Genomic DNA, 14148 nt, shown 5'->3' on the forward strand with positions numbered 1-14148 from the left:
GCTTAGCACTTTGACACTGCAATCACTTCCTTGACTTCTACTGCACAATCATTTCCACTTTCGCAATTATATTTAACTTTCTTTCTGTAGCAGAAATTTCAAAAACATGCTCTGTCCCTAGCTGATCAATGAACTTTAACCACCTGTGTTCAGTGTCTTCTCTACCATATATGCATGTCCCTTCATTATTCTTGATACTGCACACAAATCTGTTTGTGCACAAGATAATTATTATGTTCCTTTAATAAGTTTCTATGAGAATGTGACATTTTCTAGAGTGCTGTCAGGCAAGTTTGGTTTTTTTCTACATGTGACACATTTCAGTTGCAATGTTTTAGCTAAGTTTTTTGTTTTCATTTTTTTTAGAAAGAGCGGAAGAGACCACCACCAGCAGAAAGGCAGATGGCTACAAAAAGCACTGCAGATTTAGCCACCAAGACTGCAACTGAATCTGAAGTGTCTATACTTGCTGCTGAGACCACAAAGTGTTCGAGTAGTAGACATGATGAAGCATCAGTTGTGGTAAAAAAACTCAAGAGGGATGTGAGTTTATCATCAAAAAATGAAGAATACAAGAAAAAAATAAAAGTTCTTCAGCAGTCAAAATGACGTCTAAAAAAGAAAGTGACATTTTTGAACAGTGTTATCAATGAACTTAGGAAAAATAATTTTATTGATGAACGTGGCCTTACTGTCCTGGAAAGTATTCCTGGAATGCAGAAGGAGTTGTTGCAACGGCAAACTGCAAAAGCAAACTGTCAGAGTGTGCCTAGAACATACAGACCCGAACTACGATCATTTGCCTTAACCTTACACTTTTACTCTCCAAGAGCATATAAGTATGTCAGAAATACTTTTAATACATGTCTACCACATCCTAGAACATTATCAAGGTGGTACCAGTGTGTGGGTGGGGCACCTGGATTTACTTCCGAAGCTTTTGCCATAATTAGGTCTAAAGCATCAGCATCAGGTAACAGTATTCTCTGCAGCCTATTGGTTGATGAGATTGCAATTAGGCAACACATTGAGTTTGATGGTAGTCAGTATTATGGCTATGTTGATATGGGGTCCTCTATAGCCATGGATAGCTTACCTGTAGCTAAAGAGGCATTTGTACTGATGTTGTGCGCTATTAATGCCTCTTGGAAGCTACCAGTGGGGTACTTTTTGACTTGTGGGATAACAAGGGAGCAGAAAGCTCAAATAATTCAACAATGCGTTAGCCTTGCCAGTGCTAGTGGTGTTCAGGTGGTCTCTTTGTCTTGTGATGGTTGTGCCACAAATTTATCCATGGCCAAATACTTGGGATGCAATCTTGTCCTTGATAATTTAAAGACAACATTTATTGTTGAAGGTACCACTTGTGAAGTGGCATTTTTGCTAGATCCTCCACATATGCTGAAATTAGTGAGAAATTCCTTAGGAGAGAGGAAACATTTCTGGGATGAGAAAGGTGGTGTAATTTCTTGGTACCTTTTTGAACTGCTTCATAAGATACAGGTAAAAGAAGGACTTCATTTAGGCAACAGCATAATAGGCTCTCATATAAATTTTTTACGCAACAAAATGAAAGTCAGATTAGCAGCCCAGCTGCTCAGCAACTCTGTGGCAGATGCAATGCAATATTGTTCTGATATGAAGATCCCTGGCTTTGACGATGCATCTGCAACTATACAATTTATCCGCATATTCAATAACCTTTTCGATGTGCTGAATTCGAGGAGCCTAATCCAGAATCAGTGGAAGAAGCCTCTGACAGTTCATAACTTTAGAGTTGTGGAAGGATTTTTGTTGGATGCAGAGAAATACATCAAAACACTTTCAGTGTCTCCAGTGCCTCATAACATAAAACTTGTGGACTCGCAACAGGAAGACGGGATTTGTTGGCTTTATTATTTGTATACACAGTGTTTTACACTTGTATGCGAAGCTAGTTGAGCCTCAATCTTCTGCGGCTTTGCTGAAATTCTTACCAATTTACAAGTGCTCTCAAGACCATTTAGAAATGTTTTTCAGTGCTATTCGTAGTCGTGGTGGGTGGAATAATAACCCAACTGCACGTCAGTTCATGTCTGCCTACAAAAGGCTATTAGTACACAATGAGATTCGCGAGTCTGAGAAAGGCAATTGTATAGCACTTGAAGATATCTCTACTCTGACTTACTGTGGCCAGAGTATTGAAGAACACATAAATCTCACCTCAACTCGCTCACAGTTAGTAGACATGGACAGCTATTTAGTGACTCATGACCATGACTATGTTGAAGCTGGTGTGTTTCTGTCTGAAGTGGCTGCCCATATTGTAGTGTACATTGCAGGGTTTGTCGTTCGCCACTTAGAAAGTACACTTCAGTGTGAACAATGCTTATCTGTGTTGCGAGGTGATGGCAGTCATACCTTATATTCCCTTATACATATGAAGAGTAGAGGTGGTTTAATTTCACCATCAAATGATGTTGTTGACATTTGCCTTTCTGCAGAAAAGACATTCAGAAAATACACTGCTGGAGATTGGGAAGTTCCAAAGAAGCACCTGTATACTAAGTGTGTGTCAGAAATACTCACGACATTTCTGTACAGACCAATATTCACTGACTTGACAGAACATACGATCAGCATCCATTAGACAATCATTTACTGCTGCTTATCAAGGCGATTGCCAAAAGGTATCTGCTGACACGGCAGAAACACTCTGCAAAATGTGCAACAGATGCACTGCATGCAAAAAAGTTGAGATCAGCATACACAAAGCTGGTGCTTTTTAAGGGTCGGTGAATTTGAAAGTTCTCTCTCAATGGAGCATTTTTTTTCTGCATGTTGTTAATACACCATAAATAATGGTAAAATGCTGTTCATCATTAAGTATAATACCCTGTTCCTTAAATCTTTCTTTCGTTTCTATTTAAACTATTTCCCAGGTATGTTTTAAGATTTTCAATACTGTGTGTTATCCAAGATTTGTGTGTGTATGCCCAGATGAGTTGACTTTGACTAATATTTTTGGAAAACACTTTCAAAATTTGTCAGTGAGTCAGATCTTGTAGACTACCAGTTGCATCAATCAAACACTTCTTACTTGGAATTGAAAATGTTAATCAAAGAAATGTGTAACTTTGTCAAGTACAAGTGATTAAAATTGGCAGCATGTTGGCACAGAATGTCATGCAATTGAAATGCGAATTTTGAAACTGGAGAATTCTCTCTTGGAGCAATATTGTGTAAAATATTGCTTTTCTTCTTCATATTGAATTGCATTCATCAAATTTGTCTCATTTCAGTTTAGTCTGTAAAAAGTAAATTCTTAACTGCTTATGTATATTTTGCCATGTCAGCATTTGTCCACTCATTATAGAGAAAAAATAAATTATTTTTCATACGTGTGTTCACTAATGTGTTGTATTGAAAATGTCAAATGTACTAAATGTTATCTGGGTGATGGATGGATGGAAGAATGAATAAATAAAAGTAATTGCATGGGATATTAATATTGTTACGGACTTATTTGCTGTAACTGTGTGTACTCTAAAACCCTCAAAATGGAATTTAAAATTAATTGGAAGGAGGTGAGCAATACACTTGGTTTCATTGTTTGGTTATTCCCGTGTAACTGAAAAGTCCTGGCAAAAAATATACTTGAAATGGGGACTTATGTTTTAAAATGCAATAATGTAATATAAAGATGTAACTATATGTAGTTAATTAAATCTCGAGTAAGATGTGTGGAACCCCTGTTACTGTGGTTAAATTAAAAGTACTTAAAGGGTTACACATGTGTTAAAGCAAAGTTCCATATCTAAGTCCAGGCTATTTAGATCAATACATTAATCACTCTGCTGTCGTGTTACCCTGTAAATTGCTGTTATTTGCCACACTGTCACTTGGTAGGTACAAATTAAAAACAAAGCACATGTGTAAACTACAATGGGCCTGACAATCTTAAATTCAGTTCTTTTCCTTCATAATTTAACGAATCTTTCACATTGTTGACATGACAGCTGGCTTGTTTATACCATCCCTGTATATGTCTATGGGACACCAAAGGAAATAAGGTAAGTTTCTTGCAAACTTGAACATTTAAAATATGTATTTGACTTGAAAATGCGACGAATACAAATCGGTGCCTCTAAACTATCAATCATTGCTTTTGGCGTTCTGGCTTTATCAATAATCGACACAAACACAATGAAAGTGAATAGAAATGGATTACGAAAGCACGTTTTTCATATCACATTCTTCTCTTCTCGGTTATCCGAAGTGTATAAACAAAAAGGATTTACAGTACTGAGGCCAGATGCGTCGTATTTTCGTGTCGTATTACTGTATCGAATACGCATTTAAGACAAGAAAAACGATGGACGTTGCGTTCCTTATGCTGTGTTGTTCACTTTGAACTGTGTAACATTTACTATATAACACAAATGAGGCACTGAGAGCACAAGCGGACTAACCCACACTTTTTGTGAATTTGAGGTATTGACATGTTGTGATAACAGTATACGAGTATTATGCAATGCATGTTGATCTGTTTGTTTATCTGAAGGTTTGTCTAATGTAGCAACGTAAACATTGCTGTTGCACTCAACCGCCGAGAGATACCGTTGCGAGCAGGAGTGGACTATGCGTCATAGTCCATTTGTGCTCTATGCTCTCCGTCCACTGCCATTGCGCGTGACGCCGGCGAACGAAAGACTTGTGTATTTAGTGTGGAACAACGTATTGGACCAGTGACCACGTGGACGTGTATTTCAGTTGATCAGCATGGCAGCCCCTGCGAAAAGCGTGGAGGAGCAATTGGAAGGTTAGTTTTTATTGTGTTCCATTCCTTTTTTGCGGATAACATTGTCGATTGTACACTAACGCGTTCATATGCAAACACGTCTAGATGTACCGTATCTCGAATGGTGACTTTGTTCAGAAAATGCAGGTTGTTTTCCATACGAAAACAGAATGACATACAAACAATACTTTATGTATTGCTATTTTGTGTAATCAAGTAACGATCACTTGTAATGTTATGTGTACAACAATGTTTTACCGCCCGCCGAGTTGTGTTGAGCAATTGCTTCGCCTGTGGATACCAATGCACACGTTGACCATTACTGTAGTGTAGTTAATATTACATTGAGGGATGGATATTGTTATTACAGAGATGTTTGCGTCCGATGGGGAAGTGCCGGGAGACGCGAGAGCGAGCACGGCTGCAGCAACAACTGTTCCAGAGGACGTGCCAGAGACGAACGACGATGCCGTGGTACGGAGCCGAGGAAAGAAGCGCCTTAGAAACGAAGATAAATGGCTTCGTAACGTTAGGAAAGAACGGAGAGCTCTAGGTCAAGAGTATGTAAACCGTAAGGGTAACCTTGTACCTCGAAAGGAATTGCGGAAAATCAGCGAGTGTACGTGCCGGTATGAGTGCCACAAACACATCAACGAAGAACAGCAGGAACAAGTGTTCAATGAGTTTTATAATTTAGGCAGCCACGATCTGCAGTCGGCTTTCCTGTTTACCACGATTAAAGTCGTTGATAAAGCACGGTCTTACGTAGGTCAGCAACATTCACGTAGGGAGAAGACGAGATTGTATTACTTGCTCAATTCAAATGGGTCTGAAACGAGGGTGTGCAAAAGATTCTTTCAGAATACTTTAGCCGTATCTGCTGGAAGAATCGATAGGGTACTCAAGAATAAAGGGGAAAAAGCCACCCCTCCTCGTGATGGTAGAGGTAAAGGTGAACCTGGTAATAAAACACCTCGCCACAAAGTTGATGTAGTAAAACGTTTCATAGAAAAATTCCCGGCGTATGAAAGCCATTATGCGTATCATAAAAATAACGGTAGAAAGTATTTAGGACCAGATTTAAATTTATCAGTCATGTATTCACTGTACTGTGCAGAGGAGCAAATGCCCGTTTCTCATTTTATTTTCCGCAAAATTTTTTACGAAAACTTCAATTTGTCATTTCATCCACCAGTGTCCGACTCTTGTCGAACATGTGATGCTTTGCAGGTAAAAATAACAGCTGCCGATAATGATAAGGAGAGGACGGAGTTAATTGCAGAACGTGAATTCCATCAGCAAAAAGCTGCGTATGCACGGGCAGGTTTACATAGTGATACATTGCTTAGCAAATCAGATGGTAACGTTACAGTGATAACATTTGATTTGATGAAAACTTTGCCTACACCGATCATCTCAACTGGAGTTTGCTATTACAAACGTCAGTTGTGGACATATTGCTTTGGCATCCACAATATGCACAATGATGATGTATACATGTTTCTGTGGCATGAATCCATTGCGTCGAGAGGGCCATAAGAAATTGGTTCTTGTTTGCTGTACTTCATACGCAATTTTGTCAGGACTGAAAAACTAATAATGTACTCTGATCAGTGCGGAGGCCAGAATAGAAACATAAAGGTTGCTGTACTGTGCCAATACATTGTCAACAGCTCAGAGTTCTCTGTGAAGGAAATAGACCATAAATTTTTAGTTACCGGACACTCGTACCTGCCCTGTGATCAGGATTTTGGCTTAGTTCAGAAACGAAAAAAGTATTTTCCTAATATTTACCGTCCTAAACACTGGAATGATGTGGTAGTGAGTGCCAGAAAAAGGAATCCATTCAAGGTAATTAATATGAATGTGGAATGTTTCTTTTCAACAAAAGAACTCGAAAGAAACATCACGAATCGAAAAATGTCTTCTGGCAATTGTAAAGTACAATGGTTGAACATACAGTGGCTGCGGTATGAAGCAACCAACAGATTCAAAATATTGTATAAATACTCGAACCAAAACCAAGAGCCATTTCAGGAAATTGATGTGGCCAAACGAACATCCACATGCATCAGCAATCTCGAACTGCTTTATCCTAATGGAAATGTAATTACAGAGGCAAAAAAGAAGGATCTGCTAAGTTTGCTTCCGTATGTACCTCCACTTCATCATGATTTCTACAAAACTTTACAAACGTCATCAAATGCTGTAGAAACATTGCCTGTGGATGATTTTGAAATGTAACACAATGCGTAACATTACAGAAACCAATGTAAAATGTTACATGTAATGTGTACAATGTATACTAGTAATGAATACTATTGTCACATGCATCAGCGTACTAACGGACCTGTCATTGAGAATGTTCAACTACTTGGAGCGAAAATGGACTAAGCCACAACAAAACTGCTAATATTCTACTATATAGTACTTTTGTAATTTATCTATGTCAAAATATTGTTCAATAAAACCACAGTTACATCATATGCATGTTACAAGGCTGCAATGTATCACAAACATACATTATTTTGTGGGCCCGTATTATGAGACCTGTTTCCTCCATATTGACTTCTCCGGGGTTAGTCCGCTTGTGCTCTCAGTGCCTCAAATATCGTGTGCACAAGACAGAAATGACGAATAAGAAGCAATTGTAAACACTCGTCTGCTAATGTTTTGGGGGATCCAAGATGGCGGCAGGCCCCGCCCACTGGCTTCAAAACAACGTACAGCGTAAATCTGTAGTGCCATCTCCCCTTATTCTACCACCATGCCAAAACCACTCGGAAGTGACGTCAAAATGACGTATACGCAAACGCCCTGCACACTTGTCGACTGCTCGAGATCTGTGGTCGAATCGAGTTAGCGGGAAAAGCGTCTGCTTTGTTCTTCACTGTCATACTGACCGTGTATCTTGAGTGGTTGTGTTTTCGCTATGGAGCAAAATGTCTCAGGTGTATGAAAACATCTTTCGTGACGCTCTGAAAGATTTCAGAGTTTCGGAGGATGGCCTGATTTCAGGCTATTGTAATTCGTTGGAGGAGGTAATAATAATTTTATGTTAGAATTAGCTGGCAAAAATATGCGCCTTAGAAAATAACTTTTTTTCTGCTGCCAGTTAAGATTTCATTTTAATAAATTTTATATGTCGCTTTCCGCAATCTGATTCCAATTTTTAAGTGAGTTTTTTAATGTATTATGCAGTTTTTTCTTTGTTTTCGAAGCGCAAACGTCGTCTCGAGTAAATGGCATAATTTAGAAGACACACACATAAAAATAGGACTCAGGGCCTGGGAACAATCATGCAAAAGGAAAATAAAAAGCAGTATATTTGCAGCCAATGTCATTGCCAGAGCGTGGGCTCTGTATTCCACATAAATGTATCCTGCATTTTCCCCAGGAATTTTACGTAGTTCTTTCTAATTGCACTATCAGCTCCAGTGCATAATTGCACAAATCCATTACTGCTGTTTTCTTTGTGCTGGCCCTGAGCTGAATTTCATTGAGGTACTGAATTCAGAGATTAGCTAGAAAGCTGTCTATGCAGGGATATGGAGCTCTGTAATTAAAATGACTGTAAGATCCTTAGTTTCTCACCAAAGTTTCAGCAAGGTCAGTGACATCAACTATGAAACAACTTTTTTCATCAATAGCACTGTAATGAATGCCACTTTATGCAAATGTTGCAACATGATCACGTTTGGGCTCCTTACTGAATTCTGAGCAAAGGTGTATTGTTGATTGATGCTGAGTGAGAGCTTTTTGTTCAGGATACCATTGCTCAATAATAACTGTCCGCTTAATTAATACATGTTATGATGTTTCAGTTATTACCACTGCTTAGGTGGCTGCTTAAGCATGTGTGTGGATAATGTTGGAACTCTATTGGGATTCCTGGATTATATTGGTAGACAAAGTCTGTCAGGATCTAAAATTTTCTCAGCACCACACTGAAATTTAATTTCTTCTGTTGATCTGGCTTTTACTGGAGATAATGATGATGGGAGTGAGTTATTAAGTCATTTATTTATTTTTCTTAGTTTTTCGTCTCACAACATAGGACTTGAGATGAGGCAAAATGTCTTCTGGAAATATTATCTCAGTTCTTCTACTGGATAGTGTTGACTTCTCGAGGACGAGAAATGTTGAGGTCTGCATCTATAACCTTGTCAGGAATACCAATAGTAGAAATAGATGGCAAATTATTTTTAAGTTTGGAGTGTATCAGTCAAATACGCCTTAAAAGTGCTGTATTATTTCTGTTGGTGATAAGGAGGAATTCTGGCTAACCAGCCCAGGTCGTGATTGATTTGCTCTATTTGTCATTAGATAATTTCCTGTATCATACAATAACTTAAGTAAGACTTCAAGACAAGAAGTCATAGCTTATGGCTTGTATGATGTGGCAGAGTATGCAAAATTATGCTGTTTTTTTTCATATGATGATTATGCGGAATCATAAGTTGTGGTCCTTGAGGGGAGTGTCTCGTGTACGTAATGGAAGTTTCATGAATTCTGTGAGCAATTCGTCGTATCGTGCTCTCTTTCCCAGGTCTTTGTCACAGATTTCAATCCCTTTGCAAATTAATGTGCCAAGATGCTTGCAGATTTTGTGATTAAGCTTAATGGATGTTGTAGTGAAGTAATGTAGTCAGAGGTCTTTCTTCTACTTTTGTTAAGAGTTTGACAGCCGAAAACATATTTTTCAATTGTAGGAGAGAAATCTTTTTGTAATTTTTACAAAAACTTTTTCATGGATGTATTAACCAGTTTCAACTTTCATCAGTTGTACTGGATAGTTTTGATTGGTGATTGTCTTACTCTTAGTATATAAAACCTGGAATTCGTAGTATGCATAATTATTATGCTTAATAAAGCTTTTGTTGACATAAGGCAAGGCGTGCTTGAAATGAGGTTAACTGAAGCACTGATCAGTTAACCCCAAAACTAGGTCATTAAACTTCATGTGCACTTGGAAAATATTTTTCATCATCATAATCACAACTGAAAGAACATTTTATGATCACAATTTTAACTGAAGTCAACAGTAACATAATTTGTGGTCAGTGAATAACAATGGCATAAAAGCAAAAGAGCAAACAAATGAACTCCCAATTTTGTTAACTCATCCATGGTTAATAACATAACACTTACTTTAGCTGTCAAAAACATCAGATGTGATGAAAGGCTGTGTACATTAAATAACTGAATTTTGTAAAGCCTAAAATTTCCCTCTTCATTCATGTTTCCCAGTTAACCTTCAGTGTAGTTACCCTCAGTTTATGCTACTGGTCACTTTATTCTCAGGTGGAAACACTTCTCGATCAGCTGAAAACTGTGGGGTTTTCATACTGCGTGAGAAGTAGTCGTTTTAAAGAGCCATCTTCAGATGTTATGAAAAGTAAGTGGACTGCTGCATTAATTACTTTCTGTGGTTTACCATTTTAGTTCATATATGTATACTTGAAGGAAGAACTTAGTTTGCTGGAATTAGGGATAGTATATATACTTTAAATGGACATTTCTTTCTAAGTTGCACTAACAATTGATGGAATTGACGTTTTTGTTATTGTTAATAGTTGTTGTGATATGCAAGGCAGAATTGTATTAATTATTTTCCTCTGTGTTGACTTGTTTGTCATTTATCCATTTTCACATCCATACATTAAGTAATTTTTACACACTTGCATTTGATAATAGGCTGATTAAAATTATTAGTTGGTTGACAATTCCTGTTGGAGCTGGTTTCCTCCAGAGTGCTGAATGTGTCAGGTCCAAACTATCTCTGTTCGCCATTTCCTGACTGCCACAACAGCTGATCAATCCACTTCCATTTTCTTGTCTGACTTCCTTTCTTGATGTGTTTGAACGCCATGCAATCATTTGCTGCCTTCAACCAGATTGGCCTTAAACAACATTTTAAGACAGTAGGCATAACTACGTATCCTTACAATATCTTTATGGTGCTAGAGCTAGCTTTCACATTGTAACATAATGTGAAAGGCTGATCTGGTTGAAGGTAGCACATGATAATTGGGACCAAATAATCTTACATTAGTGTAGTGTAGAGTGGTGGCATAGTGCAACGGATAAGAAACATTCCTGATCCATATAAAGTTGTGGATTTGAGTCTTGACAGATTCTTTCATATTTTTTATACCAAAATATTATCAAAATTACTTCATTATTTTTATTTAGTTAATAGGTTTGGATGCAGTTTTATTTCTAACACTCTGCTGTGTCATTTTCGACATTGTATTTACTTTTTAATTCCTTATATTTCTTCTTCATATCATTATTTCATTTGAAATCAGCTTGTCACCTATAACCTGTAACTGAATACAAACCAGGACTGCTCATTAGTTGGTAATTTGGCAGTCCATGCAGCTTGTGTGAGGACAGTTTCAGGTGCCATAATTAATGAAAGGAAGAAATTAGTTTGCTTTTAGCATTGAAATACTTTTTTTTTTTTTTTGCTTATAGAGAATAGCTTCAGCTAGTTTCCTGCCACATGCTTAGTGTTGGATGTTTCACCATCAAGCCAGGCCAGGCAACAGCATTAGGTGTGAGGCTCTGCTGCGACTGCCCGTGGTCAGTGTATTAATTGTTGTGAACAAAGTACGATTAACAGTTCTTCTGTAGAATGCTGATAGCTATTTTCTAGGATATATTGCACATCATGTTACGGTTAGGTTATCAAATGAGTTTAAATTCTGGGCTATAAAATGTCGTACCTGCCACAGTTATGCCATTGGTCACTCCAAAACCAGTTGTCAGCAGAGCATGCCATATTCATGTTATTTCATAATGGCCACTTCCAACACTGCACAGAGTTACATGTATACGTCTCCCATCCTTTCGTAATCCCAACCTGTGCTCTGCCTCTACTGAGCTAAACCTACTTTTTTTAACATGAAAATTAAATGGAACAGCACTTGCTGAGTGACCTGCTCTGTTTGTTGCCTATAATACAGCAGCAGCCGGTGTGCCAACACACTAGCAACAAGTAACAGATGCCAACTAACAAATAATTTTAATGAATCTATACTGCTGTGTTCATGTTGAAATGGTTTCTATGGTTTTCGATAATTGTGATGTTGATATGTAAAACAGTAGTCAGCTCATTGAACCTATTGACAGGCATGTTTAGCTTTATTGTCTTCCTAGTTACGTTTATTTTTTGTAATACCACATTTATAGTAATTACATTTTTCTACATAAGTGTTCTTCACATCTCCTTTATTTACAAAGAATATTAATTCCACATTTATTGGAACCACAATAAAGTACTTCAGTTGCTCGAAATCAGTATGGCATCCTCATTGCACATGGCAGACAGTTCCATTTCTTTGCTAGATACAATAGGTGTGACATCCTGTAAAATTTTGCTCCAGTACTATGTAAAGTAGATAGACAATCTGCTTCCATCAGTTCAGAACTTTGATAATACCTGTCAAATGAATGAAATGTTTTCTCACATTGTATTTAGTTAATTAACAATAACAGATGTGAATTATTTAACATTAACAATGTTTGTGTTTTTGTCTGTGAGAAATATATTAACTGTTCCAGGTAAAACAAAGCATTTCTTCAAGCAAATGCAGGGACATGTCCCTATCCCCTATTTTGGTTGTGCATTTGCAGTGGAGAGTGTGGTCGAGGCACTGTGTTTTGGGGCCAAAATACTATAAAAGTAAAGAGTCTAGTGTACCTGACCACTTGGTAATATCATGCTGTGTTAAGATATACTTACTTTCCATAAAACAAGTTCGTTACAGGGAAAGTTTATTAAATAAATTTTATAGTAGTTCTTTACCCTCTTTAGGAAGACCATGTGACTCCTCGTAAGAGATTGAGGATCATGGATACTAGAAAATCCAACTGCCCAGAAACTTTAAATATGAAGTGTATAAGGGTGTATCCTGATTACAGTATGCACTCAGCAACTGAACACAGGGATACCAAGGCAAAAGTAAGTATCCAGTTTGGGTTCTGCTTGGAGAAAATTTTACATGATCAGTTGACGGTATACTTTAAAATCTATTGTTTTTAATGCTCTTAATTAAATAATTGATACATTTTTGTCTTACAGGTTCTTGCAAGTCTACAGAAAGATTTGGCATTGCCATGCCCGCCTAAGAGCTATCTACGTTATTATTTGACTGCTTCCCCAGCAAGCGCACACACACATGCTACTGAAAGTGTTGAACCAAGTGGGTACATACATCCTTCACTTGTAAAGGAAATCAAAAACTTGGTACTCAGTGGAATGACATCTCTCAAAGTCATTAAGTTGGCTCTAGATAGATTTGTTGAAATCAATTTCACTGGGACACACATACCAGGTCAAATGAATACTACCTTTTACCCCACAGAGAAAACTATTTACAGTCACATTTATCGGACCCTTTATGATACGAATAAAGTATTGTTTGACGAGACTAGACTGCAGAATCAGGTTGATGAGTGGCACAAAGACTCGAGCAATCACATGATTTATTATAGACGTTGTATGGGAGCCAATGGAGAAGTGAAACCATTACTTTTTTGCTATCAGAGCAGTTGGCAGAGAGATCTTTTGAAGAAGTATGGGGGTAGTTGTTTGTTAGATGCAACATACAAAACAACAACATATGATATTCCTTTATTTTTTATAGCTGTGAAGAGTAATGTGGGCTATTTGGTCGTCGTTTTTTTTTTTCCATTCAGATTGAAACTGCAAGATCCATTCATGAAGCACTAGACATTTTCAAGGACTGGAACAAGGATTGGAATCCCCTCTATTGGGTTACTGATTTCTCGGAGTCTGAGATAAATGCAATTGAGCAAGCATTCCCTCAGACAAAAGTTTACTTATCCCTTTTCCATCGAAAACAGGCATGGGGAAGATGGTTGAAAAAAAAAAAAGGATAATCTACGTGTACCAAATGACATGAAGACATTGCTGGATATGTGGCAAGAAATTTCAGAATCACCAACAGAGAGAGAATTTAGAGATCTCGTAGAAGAGTTGCGAACGCATGAGGTTTCTCGGAGAAACGAGCGTGCATGGCCATACTTTCAACAGCAATGGCTAACGGTATGTGAAAGATGGGTGAAAGCGTATGAGGACAAGGGCAGATTTGCAACCATTGACACTACCAATGGAGTTGAAGCCATGAACAAGGTTGTAAAACATTTTTTCCTTAAACACAATTCAGACAGGACTTTAACTGGGGTTACTAAGGTTATAATAAACCAGTTTCTTCCAAGCCTAATTAGAAAGTACTGTCTGCAGAATTCTGCCATCAAAGCTTATAACAAAGATGTTCCACTGTTTTTGCATAAAAAAACAAACAAGTTTGTGAAACATGTCATGCAGCGATATGCAT

General features: G+C 37.7%; 1 protein-coding gene across 1 annotated transcript; it reads left to right on the forward strand.

Moving 5' to 3' along the window:
• Positions 1-7676: 7676 nt before the first annotated feature.
• LOC126252158 (uncharacterized) lies at positions 7677-12468 on the forward strand. The gene is made up of 3 exons (XM_049953027.1): positions 7677-7821; positions 10085-10178; positions 12350-12468. The coding sequence occupies exons 1-3, from the start codon at positions 7723-7725 to the stop codon at positions 12466-12468; spliced, it is 312 nt and encodes a 103-aa protein (XP_049808984.1). The 5' UTR covers positions 7677-7722.
• Positions 12469-14148: the final 1680 nt, after the last annotated feature.

This window comes from Schistocerca nitens, chromosome 4 (assembly GCF_023898315.1).
Source record: "Schistocerca nitens isolate TAMUIC-IGC-003100 chromosome 4, iqSchNite1.1, whole genome shotgun sequence".
Taxonomy (NCBI): Eukaryota; Metazoa; Arthropoda; class Insecta; order Orthoptera; family Acrididae; genus Schistocerca; species Schistocerca nitens.